At 47.1% G+C, this 12,481-nt stretch overlaps 1 protein-coding gene across 1 annotated transcript; it reads left to right on the forward strand.

Annotated features, from left to right (window-relative positions):
* The first annotated feature begins 3,743 nt into the window (after positions 1–3,743).
* Positions 3,744–12,256, forward strand: LOC119321427. Its single transcript, XM_037595112.1, has 3 exons — positions 3,744–3,976; positions 7,522–8,084; positions 12,002–12,256. Exons 1-3 carry the CDS (start codon positions 3,744–3,746, stop codon positions 12,142–12,144), a joined length of 939 nt encoding a protein of 312 aa, XP_037451009.1. The 3' UTR covers positions 12,145–12,256.
* The last annotated feature ends 225 nt before the right edge of the window (positions 12,257–12,481 follow it).

Here is a 12,481-nt window from a genome sequence, read left to right on the forward strand (position 1 = left end):
GTTGGGCCCTAGTGGAGAAAGAGAGGGGCCGGCCAGGGCAAGAGGCGCGCCCCTCCCCTTGAGTCCGAATAGGACAAGGAGGGGGGTGGCGCCCCCCTTGCCTTTCCCCTCTCCCACTCCTTCCTTCCCCCTCCTTCTTGGACTAGGAAAGGGAGGGGCAAACCTACTTGGAGTAGGTTTCCCCCTCCTAGGGCGCGCCACCCCCTTGGCCGGGCCCCTCGTCCTCCCCCCTTTATATACGGAGGAGGGGGGCACCTCTAGACACACAAGTTGATCTTCGTGATCGTTCCTTAGCCGTGTGCGGTGCCCCCCTCCACCATATTCCACCTCGGTCATATCGTTGCGGTGCTTAAGCGAAGCCCTGCGTCGGTAGAACATCATCATCGTCACCACACCGTCGTGCTGACGGAACTCGTCCCCGACACCCTGCTAGATCGAAGTCTGGGGATCATCATCGAGCTGAACGTGTGCTGAACTCGGAGGTGACGTACGTTCGGTACTTGGATCGGTCGGATCGTGAAGACGTACGACTACATCAACCGCGTTGTCATATCGCTTCCGCTTTCGGTCTACGAGGGTACGTGGACACACTCTCCCCTCTCGTTGCTATGCATCACCATGATCTTGCGTGTGCGTAGGAATTTTTTTTGAATTACTACGTTCCCCAACACATCTCTCCTCTGAGATCCCCAACAACATACAACACTCGCTTGAAGTACCTGGAGATGGTCTCCATTGATCTCCTGAAGTTGTTGTGTACAACCCTAAACCTCTGGTTATGACCAACAATGTGGAGGAACATGGCCACTTGCTCTTCCACGGTGGTGTGGATGCTATCTTCTAGCAGCATCCTGCTCCTGAACATTTGCACAAGCCTGGCGAAAGGTGCTCTTTTCATTTGAAGCATCCATAGAGCCTCAGTGTAGTTGCAGCTGTAGATGTAGTTCAGGTTCACTATCCTCTCCTGATCCGGATAATATCGGACCATACCGGATGAGAGGTTTCTCATTCCGACAAACGGCTCACTTATGGACCAACATGATCCAGGCATGTACCACAGCTATCAGTGATGCCGCCTGAACTAGAAGCTTTGTCCGTTCATCCACAACCTAAGCGACATCCATGATGCGGCCAGCAATGGTGATATCGACCCTAAATGGTCCTATTGAACAACCTAACACATAACAGAGGAGGGGGTAGCTTACCAGCTTCGGAGTCGGGGGAGACATGGCGGAGACGAGGATGACCGAACAGAGTCGAAGAAGAAGGGGAGAAGCACCAACCGCTGTAGGGGAGTGTTGTTGCAGGTGCAGGCGAGTGTTGTTGCTGCCACTTGCTGCTGCAGGGGAGTGTCGTAGCCGCAGATCTGAGTTACCGTCGTTGTTGCAACCGCAGATCTGAGTCGCTGCCGCCGCCAGTGCCAAGAACAGAGGAGGGCTTGTCCTACAGCTAGGGGTGAGCGAGTAAATGGGGTGGTGAGGGTATATTTCGCGTCATCCCTCCTCGGGTGATTTTTCCCTCTCGCCATCTTCGCACTAGATCCCTCCGCACCGCGCCCAACGTTGTGTCTTCGTTTTCCGCCAAACTTAGTCAGGCTCTGGAATGCTTTAAGTTCTGTGTTGATGCGAGTTAGGCCGGCTTGCAGACAACCAAACGGCCCAAAAACATCCCACGAGGGTTTGATTGGGCTGTATGCATCCTACCAAACGCATCCAAAGTCTACAAATTACCTCATCCTGGTCGGCAAATGTGAGCTGCAGCCCTCTACCTGGAGCAGACAGCGTCCCATGCTCCCATCTAATTAGCCAGAAATGGAGAATCTGCAACTAAATGCATTCCATACGCTAATGATGAGTCTATCCACCAATGCACTGTACTACGTGGCCGCAAGATTAGATGGTAGAGTAGTTGTCAGGAGTAGGGCCGTGCTAGCAGTAGCAGTAGACATTAGTTTGTGACTAAGTTGGTGAAGGTGCGGTTAATAATGGCCATTGGTAAAGCACGAAAGACCTTGAGCTGAGTACTATCACCACTGTACCATTCCTGCTTAATTATTACTGCTGGTACTCCACTTGGCTACTTTGATTCGATCTACTGCCTTTTCATCAGCCTCCAACGCTGCTTCTTCTGCTGCAGCTGCTCCCTCTGCCATCAGTGAGTCTGCATATTGTTTCATATCTGTTTTCACGGACCACTGGCTACAGTGATCAGTGAGTGAGTCTGTTTACCTAAGCAGCTTTCTGTTGACAATGACACAGCCTTTGCCCTTTTTAGCTGGCCAAGTTTAGCTTCCAGCAATCCAGCAGCTCAACACTCTGTCTGTGCTAGCAGTAGCAGTAGACAGTAATGGCGTCTCGAACGGCATTGGTCAGATGGGGTTTTGGGTTTTGTATTTGTTCGCCAATATCCCAGAAGTCATCTTCTGCTCGCCAGCTTGTTTGAGCTCGTGATGAACAGAAAAATCCCCATAATAAAAAAAAAATCTGATTTTTTTCTGGCAAACTACAAATGTTTTCAGTGCTTACAAAATTTCATCATGAAATAAAATGGCATTCGTGAAAGTCATGAAAAAAACAAAAATCAGCACTCTGAAATGCTTTCAAAAATAACATTTTTGAAGCATCGTTTTTTTGCCATGACTACCACGATTGTCATTTCAGGATGAATTTCTGTGAGCACTCAAAACATTTGTCAATGTTTGCATAAAAATTCAGGATTTTTGGATATTTTTTTAATTTTTTAAGATTTTACTGTTCATCCGAGCTCATTTGAGCTCAAGCCCAGAAACACCATGTCCCGAATAACTTACTTGTTTATGGATAAAGTGATATCCAACACGACGTGGAGTTTCTACGCTCAAGCTCAAATGCACCCTCATGAACACTAAAATTGAAAACAAAAGAATTCAAATTTAGAAAATCCTTCTTTATTTGGCAGCAAACATTGTTAACCTATCTTCCTACGTGCAAGTTTTTGTGGTGAAACCATGATCGTGGATGTCTGGGCAAAAATAACAAAGTCAACACTACAAAATTCTTTATAAAATAGTCTTTTTGGATCTTATGTTTGTCTAGATCTTCATGAATGTGATTTCATCACGAAAAGTTACACAAAGGTAGAAACTAAGCATGTGTTTGTTGATTTTGATTTGTTTTTCTATATTTACCGTTCACACCAGAGCATTTGAGCTCGGGATTAGAAGAACACTCTTTTATCCAACATTGTCTCCCATTTGTCGCCTACTTGTTTGTCATATTTCTTTTTTCTTCTTCTCAAAATCAAAACTTTCACTTCAATACTGATTTTCCCTTGAAATGCTTAAAATATAATTATTACAACAAACAGTAATTCAAAGATAAATATCACAATTCAAACATAAAGTCTTCAAATTACTGTTTTGTTCAATTTATTTGGAGTTTGGAATCACTGTTGATAAATTATTTACTTACGATTTTGGCCCGACAAAGACAACTTTGTAATCTCCCTTGCCCTGGCAACACATGAGAGTTCTGATCCACCATTAATTTTCAAGTCTTGGACGAGGATCATACAAAAAAGATCATGTGTGTTTCACTACTCTTTGGAGATAGTCTTCTGTTGGTTTCCACGATGCACCCCCCCCCCCCCACACACACACACATGCTACATTACAAAGTTTCCTTGCAATTGAACAACAAATCTGGCAACATATGCCATGTTTGGTCATTTCACCGAACACTTGGTTTGCGAGGTCTTTGGCACGGATGCATTGGTTGAGGGGTGTTCCTGGGCGGCGGAGGGGAGCGTTGAGTGATAGATTCCTCAACAATAGGGCCGGCGAAGGGGACGGCAAGGTCGACCTCCTCCATGTGGATAGTGCCAATGAAATGGAACGACGGTTGGACAATGGCAGTGAAAATCATCCAAGAACAGACTCAACGGAGGTGGAGCAGATGGACGAGCGATGGAGCGGCGGGAAGGACCGGCGACTATCGAGGTTGGGGAGGGGTAGATTATTCCGGGGACTGGTTGCGAGCAGAGAGAGTGGAGGAGGAGGGGTGAAGTGGGAGACGGAAGGGGTCCGGGTGGGTCGGGATTGTTGGAAATATGCCCTAGAGGCAATAATAAAATAGTTATTATTATATTTCCTTGTTCATGATAATTGTCTATTGTTCATGCTGTAATTGTATTAACCGGAAACCGTAATACATGTGTGAATGCATAGACTAAAACATGTCCCTAGTGAGTCTCTAGTTGACTATCTTGTTGATCAATAGATGGTTGTGGTTTCCTGACCATGGACATTGGATGTCGTTGATAACAGGATCACATCATTAGGAGAATGGTGTGGTGGACAAGATCCAATCCTAAGCATAGCACAAGATCGCGTAGTTCGTTTGCTAGAGCTTTTCTAATGTCAAGTATCATTTCCTTAGACCATGAGATTGTGCAACTCCCGGATACCGAAGGAATGCTTTGGGTGTATCAAACGTCACAACGTAACTGGGTGGCTATAAAGGTGCACTACAGGTATCTCTGAAAGTGTCTGTTGGGTTGGCATGAATCGAGACTGGGATTTGTCACTCCGTGTGGCGGAGAGGTATCTCTGGGCCCACTCGATAATGCATCATCATAATGAGCTCAATGTGACTAATGAGTTAGCCACGGATCATGCGTTACGGAACGAGTAAAGAGACATGCCGGTAACGAGATTAAACAAGGTATAGGGATACCGACGATCGAATCTCGGGCAAGTAACATACCGATGGACAAAGGGAGTTGTATACGAGATTGATTGAATCCCCGACATCGTGGTTCATCCGATGAGATCATCGTGGAACATATGGGAGCCAATATGGGTATCCAGATCCCGCTATGTGTTATTTGCCGGAGAGGCATCTCGGTCATGTCCGCATGGTTCCCGAACCCGTAGGGTCTACACACTTAAGGTTCAGTGACGCTAGTGTTGTGATGGGAATTGTATGTGGTTACCGAAAGTTGTTCGGAGCTCGGATGAGATCTCGGACGTCACGAGGAGTTCCGAAATGGTCCGGAGGTAAAGATTTATATATGGGAAGTCCTTTTTGACCACCGGAAAATGTTCGGGATTTTTCGGTATTGTACCGGGAAGGTTCTAGAAGATTCCGAAGTGGGGCCCGCCTGCATAGGGGCGCCCACATGAACATGGGTAGTGGGGGCAAGACCCCACACCCCTGGTCAAGGCGCACCAAGATCCCTCCTAGAAGGAATAAGATCATATCCCGAAGGGATAAGATCAAGATCCCTAAAAAGGAGGGATAACAATCGATGGGGAAGGAAAAGAGTGGGATTTCTTTTCTCTCACCTTTGCCAACGCCCCAATGGACTTCGAGGGCAAGAAACCAGCCCCCTCCACCCCTATATATAGTGGGGAGGTGCATGGAAGCTACACCCCTTGCCCCTGGCGCAGCCCTCCCTCCTCCTACACCTCCTCCTCCTCCGTAGTGCTTGGCGAAGCCCTGCCGGAGAACCACAAGCTCCACCAGCATGCTGTCGTGCTGCCGGAGTTCTCTCTCAACTTGTCCTCTCCTCTTGCTGGATCAAGAAGGAGGAGACGTCCCCGGACCATATGTGTGTTGAACGTGAAGGCGCCATCCGTTCGGCAGTTGGATCGGATTTTCCGCAATTTGAATCGCCGCGAGTGCGGCTCTAGCAACCGCGTTCTTGTAACGCTTCCGCTTAGAGATCTTCAAGGGTATGAAGATGCACTCCCTCTCTCTCGTTACTAGCATCTCCTAGATTTATCTTGGTAACACGTAAGAACTTTTTTGAATTATTACTACGTTCCCCAACAGGGATGTCACGCCTATGTTAGGAAGGAGTTAGGGATGCTGGTGGGTAGCTTTTTTCCGCAAATTTAGTCTGAATACGTATGCCCTCTGTTTCTTTTTACTCTCCATTCATGTTTTGGCTAAAGTCAAACTTTATAAAATTTGACCAACTTCATAGAAAAAAATCATCACTCATAATACAAAATCAATTCCATTAGATGCATCATGAAATCAATTTTCATACTGTATAACTTCAATATTGTAGACGTTTATAATTTTTAATATTAATCTGATCAAACTTTATAAAGTTTGACTTTAAACCAATTTTATACACAGCAGTAAAAAGAAACAGAGGGAGACGCGTAGCACGCCGTTGGAGAAGGTTCAGCTCCATCAGGGCCATTTGGTAAAGCACGACAACCCCTGATCCGAGTACAGCAACAGTACTCGTCCTGCTTAATTATTACCACCAGCACCGCTCCCTCTTTACAATTGGCTAATTTGATCCGATCCAGTACCGCCTTTTACAAGCTCGGAGCTCCAGCACTGCTGCTTCTGCTGCAGCTGCTCCCTATCCATTTCCACGGACCACTGGCCCGATACAGTGAGCCAATTTACCTAAGAAGCAGCTTTCCGTTGACAACGACACCAACGCCTAGCCCTTTTGCGCTGGCCAAGCCTTCTTCCAGCAATCCGGCAGCGCGCTCTCCGGCTACAGCCGCACCTCGCCGCCCTCTCCGTGCTAAAAGGGGTCCTCCCTCCTCTGTTTCTCCGCATGTTTCGGCGTCTCGCCCTCGCTTTTACGTACCCGGCAAAGGAAAAAACTGGGTTGGGTCGGTGATCGGCGGCGGTCGAGAATGTCCTGGCGCTGTAGCTGACGGCGACGGCGCAACAGCTGAACGGCGAAAGCGTTTGCCATGTTCGCAAGCAAGTCGTCCGATCTCTTGCTTATGTGTGGGAGCTAGTGAAGATTTGGTGTTTGGTTATTGCTAGAATCTAGTAGTAGTGGCTAGGAGACCGTTCTGTTCGTAGATATTACATCAGACTAATCATATGCAAGATTTGGGTAAAGGGTGTGTGCATGGTCACGAGCTAGGCATGATGTAGGCAAAGCTATGTGGCTTATCATATTGGGCAAGGTATGGGCATTGGAGTATAAATATTGGACACTGCGGGGTTCTCATTTGTTCAAGCACCGCGAGGTGCAAAGTGTTAGACTATGTATAGCTTCTGTACCTATGTACATATATGGTACATATTGTAACACAACCATTATATATAATGAGATAAGCCACCCCTAGAGGGTTGTGCTATACATAGTCTAACACAAAGTCACCTTGTGCCTATGACATAGTGTTCAATTTACTATGGACTAGGGAGCACTACTTGGCGGTGCTTTTCGCTGCCCAAACACACTGAAACAACCCTTCTTATTTGCAGAGGCCGGGAGTTGAAACTCTTTTCTGTCGTGTCGTCCTGGTATGATGCAAAGAAATAATAATTATTGATTTACTAAAAATAATGCGCACGGCAAATTATGGGAGTATCTGCCAACAACTGAGCACACATTTAGAACATGTTTAGCCAGCTGTTTGAAAAAGGCCCTTTCAAATCCTGATTGACAAATGCGTTTTAGTTGAGCGCCCCAACCTCTTGTGATAGCACTATGTCACACGTAGCATGCGGAAAGTTGAAACCTAGTACTATGGAGTACAATAAAAAGTGCCAGCAGAAAGCCTCAGGAGTCGCCAGAGCGATCTAGGTCTTCGGTTTCCTTGCGGAGGGGAGGGGCGTCTGGGCAGGTGGCCACGACTCCCTCTCATTCTTCTGTTTCACAGCAGGCGGCGCAGGTACCTGTGTCCAGCCGGGGCGACATATCTTTGGGGCAGGAGGCCCTGGAGGTCCGTCTCGCGGGAGCCTCGTTGGTGGTGGGGTCGCCGGAGGTGCTAGGCAGGCGTCAGGGGCAGGTGGCCCCTGACCCTCTAGTACCGACGGCGGTCCTGCAGGTGGAGCGCACGGCTGCCACGGCGTCGGCTGGGGGGGTCGGACTAGGGCAGGAGGCCCTGGTGCCAACTCCGTCAGGCATCTCCACATCTCCTACGCGGTCCCCCTCTCCCAGACCTACTCCGGGAGCCGCTACTCGGGAGGAGGTGATCGCGTTCGGAGGGATCCGAGACCCTGCTTCCGAGGGGAGGCGGACGAGCTCTCGTCTCCAGGACCTTCCGGAGGTTGATGATTTGCAGCAGAGGTGCGCTATGCGGGCGGCCAAGCTGCGTGATGTGGAGAGCACAACAGGTATGTCAGTTAATGTTTCAAATTCTATTCTGCATTTCTCTAAGGATGAGATTATTAATAATGCAAACCAAGTGGGGGTGTCTCTTGGGAATAATAATTTGGAAATTGAAAACTCGGTTAATGATCTTTTAGATTTGGAAGCGGAACGGGCCTTGGAGTCTATTAGAAACCTAGCGGCTGTAAAACCTTTGAATGATGCGGAGATTGAGGCCTTGGGTGTTAGGGTGCTTGATAAATTCTGCGCGGATCTTGTTCCTCCGTCTGCGGAGTCTGATGAGGATGAACTCCAGGTAGATGATGCAGCCCATGTTCAACCAGAGCACGGTTATGAGGACCGGGCTACAGGTGATAACATTCCTAAACGTAAGTGGAAGCGGAAGGTGTACCCTGCATCCGCGGTACGCAGGAGTGCTAGAATTCGTAAGGCCAAAAAATTCCATGATGACCTATGAAAGGAATATTCTGGAATAGCAGAGGTCTTAAGGACTTGGCTAAACGTAGGTTTCTAGCGGAGGCATCTTTAGAGCACCGTTTAGATTTCATTGCTCTCTCTGAAACTGGTAGGGATAATTTTGCACCTCAGTTTCTTAACACGTTGTCGGGAGGGGTGGAATTCGATTGGCATTGTCTTCCTCCAAGAGGGAGGTCTGGGGGCATCTTGCTGGGTGTGAGATGTGATTCCCTTGAAGTCCGGAGTGTTGTTATGGGTGACTTTGCAGTGAAATTCAGAGTCGGGTCCAAAATAGATGGGTTTAACTGGGTGTTGGTGGCGGTCTACGGGGCTGCACAACCTGAGCTTAAACCTGAATTTTTGGCTGACCTGGTTCGAATTTGTGGGTCCGAACAACTCCCTATCCTGGTTGGGGGGGACTTCAACATTATTAGGAGGCGGGATGAAAAGAATAACGATAATTTTGATGGGCGATGGTCCTTTATGTTTAATACCATCATTGAGAGTTTGGATTTGAGAGAAATCGAACTCTCTGGTAGACAATTTACCTGGGCTAACTCTTTACCAAACCCGACATATGAGAAGTTGGATCGGGTTCTTGCAAGTGCCGAATGGGAGCAGAAGTTCCCTCTGGTCACGGTACAGGCTCTAACGCGAGGAATTTCGGACCACACACCGCTATTTGTTGACTCAGGGGAGCCAAGGCATGTGGGAAACAAGAATACTTTCTCCTTTGAAACGTCATGGTTTGAAAGAGAAGGTTTCTTGGATATTGTTGCCAGAGAGTGGGCTAGAGAGTCTAGGGGTAGATCGCCTGTCGAGAGATGGCAGAATAAGATTAGGCATTTGAGGTGCTTTCTTCGAGGTTGGGCTAAACATCTAAGTGGAGTTTATAAGGTTGAGAAAGACAGACTCCTGGAGATTATTCAATACCTAGATGTTAAAGCTGAATCAGCGGTTCTTCAATCTGCGGATATGTGCTGTAAGATTGATGCGGAAAAGAGGTTGAAGGAACTTCTCCGCGAAGAAGAGCTGAAGTGGGCTCTCAGAGCAAAGGTTCGCAAAGTAATCCAAGGGGATGCGAACACTCAATTCTTTCATCTGATTACGAATGGCAAACACAGAAAGAAAAAAATATTTCAGCTCGAGCAAGATGAAGGCACAATTGTTGGTCACGATAATCTTAAGCTATACATCACCGAATACTACAAGCAGTTATTTGGACCGCCGGAGGATAGCGCTGTGTCCCTCGATGAGTCCAGGACTGAGGATGTGCCTCAATTAACTGCTGCTGATAATGACATGCTAGTTGCGCCGTTTACGGAAAAGGAGGTTTTCGATGCCATCTCTCAGATGAAGAACAATAAGGCTCCCGGGCCGGATGGGTTCCCGGCGGAGTTTTACAAAAGATGTTGGCATATCATCAAAGGGGATCTGCTACCCATGTTCCATGACCTTTTTGCTGGACGGCTTCAACTTTTTCATTTGAACTTTGGAACGATAACGTTGCTTCCAAAGAAGACCGACGCTCTCAGGATTGAGCAGTTCCGTCCTATCTGCCTCTTGAATGTCAGTTTCAAAATTTTTACCAAGGTTGGGACTAATAGGCTCACACAGATTGCGCATTCTGTGGTGCAGCAATCCCAAACAGCTTTCATGCCAGACAGAAACATCCTTGAAGGGGTGGTGGTGTTGCATGAAACGCTCCAGGAAATTCACTCTAAGAAACTTGATGGAGTCATCTTTAAAGTAGATTTTGAGAAAGCGTATGACAAAGTTAAATGGCCTTTTCTGCAACAAGCTTTGCGTATGAAAGGTTTCCACGAGGGCTGGAGGAGCCAGATTGAAACTTTTACGCAAAAGGGTAGTGTTGGCATAAAAGTGAATGACGATGTCGGTCATTACTTCCAGACACATAAGGGCCTGCGGCAGGGAGATCCGATGTCCCCTATTCTGTTCAACATAGTAGCCGATATGTTGGCGGTGTTGTTAGGGAGAGCCAAGTAAGTTGGCCAAATAGGGGGCTTGGTGCCACACTTAGTGGATGGGGGTATATCCATCCTGCAATACGCTGATGACACTATCATCTTCATGGAGCATGACTTGGTAAAAGCTAGAAATCTGAAGCTGCTGCTTTGTTTGTTTGAGCAGCTAAGTGGGCTCAAAATTAACTTCCACAAAAGTGAGTTGTTCTGCTTTGGGAGAGCCAAAGAGGAACAAGAGGATTACAAGCAGTTGTTCGGATGTGGTTTGGGTGAGCTGCCTTTTACCTACTTAGGAATTCCTATTCATCACCGCAAGCTCACGAATAATGAATGGAAGTGTATTGAGGATCGTTTCGAGAAGAAGCTAAGTTGTTGGAAGGGCAAGCTCATGTCGTATGGAGGCCGTTTAATTCTTATTAATTCGGTGCTCACGAGCATGCCCATGTTCCTTTTGTCCTTCTTTGAAGTCCCAGTTGGAGTTAGGAAACGACTGGACTTCTATCGATCGAGGTTCTTTTGGCAGGGGGAGGAGCCTAAGAGAAAATATCGGTTAGCGAAGTGGGATATCATTTGTAGACCGAAAGACCAAGGGGGTATGGGGATTGAGAATCTCGAAGTCAAGAACCGGTGCCTTCTTAGTAAGTGGTTGTGGAAGGTATCTCCAAACCAAAACTTTGGCTCAGGTGTCGGTTAGACCAACTGATTCACCCTTTTGGAAAGGGCTTATGAAAGTGAAGCTTTCATTTTTTCAGAGGTCAAAGCATTTAGTTGGTAATGGTGCAAGCACGAGATTCTGGGAGGATACTTGGCTTGGAGAGGCTCCCCTAGCAATCCAGTATCCGTCTCTGTATCGTATAGTTCGAAGGCGCGATGCTTTGGTTGCATCGGTCTTCGCCTCGATACCCCTGGATATCCAGTTTAGAAGATCGTTAGTGGGCAATCGTTGGGAAGAGTGGCTGCATCTAGTTAGGAGACTGATGCAGGAACAACTATCTCAACAACCTGATAAATTACGCTAGAATCTCACTAGGTCGGGGGGATTTACGGTTAAATCAATGTATGTTGATGTTATTAATTCCAGCTCGATTCCTACTTCAAAGCATGTGTGGGACGTCAGAGTTCCTTTAAAGATCAAGGTGTTTATGTGGTTTCTACATAAACAGGTGATCTTAACAAAGGATAATCTTATTAAGCGTAATTGGACAGGACCTACTAGGTGTAGTTTCTGTGATCAGGGTGAAACCATTAAACATCTTTTCTTTGACTGCCCACTAGCTAGAATTCTTTGGACGACTATTCAAGTCGCTTTCAATATTACCCCACCAAGGTCGGTTAACATGTTGTTTGGGACATGGCTAACTAGGGTAGAGCCCGGGTTAGCAAAACATATTCGCTTGGGGGTTTGCGCTTTTTTGTGGGCGCTTTGGAATTGCAGAAATGACTTCGTCTTTAACAGATCAACAAATATCCATGTTTTGCAGGTTATCTTCCGAGCAACGGCTCTTATCCGTTCCTGGTCGCTACTCACTCCGACGGAGGCCAGGGAGCTTTTGGTTACTGCTGCTATCCGATGGGAGATGGTAGCTCGGGATATATTCAGCCGGTTTGGATGGCGGTCGTGTAACAGGATAGGCAATTAGTTTACCTGTCTATTTTGGAGCCAAACGGCTGTGATGTATAAGTGCTTTGGCTAGCTTGTGTATCTAGCCTTCGGGCTCTGTGTGAGCCTTTTCTTACTTTTCTTGTTGACAACCTTGAGACTTGGAGACTTTGTGGACTATTTTATGCTTAATAAGATGGCCGTATGCATCATGCTGATGCAGAGGCCGGGGAAGCCCCCCTTTTCGAAAAGAAACGCTTATCAAGAGCAACCTTTTGTTCTCCCGACCAAGTTATGCCATTGCCACTTTGACAATGTTCATTGAGGTTTTTTAATATCCATAAAGGGATCGGGTTCCACT

Source organism: Triticum dicoccoides, chromosome 6B (assembly GCF_002162155.2).
Source record: "Triticum dicoccoides isolate Atlit2015 ecotype Zavitan chromosome 6B, WEW_v2.0, whole genome shotgun sequence".
Classification (NCBI taxonomy): domain Eukaryota; kingdom Viridiplantae; phylum Streptophyta; class Magnoliopsida; order Poales; family Poaceae; genus Triticum; species Triticum dicoccoides.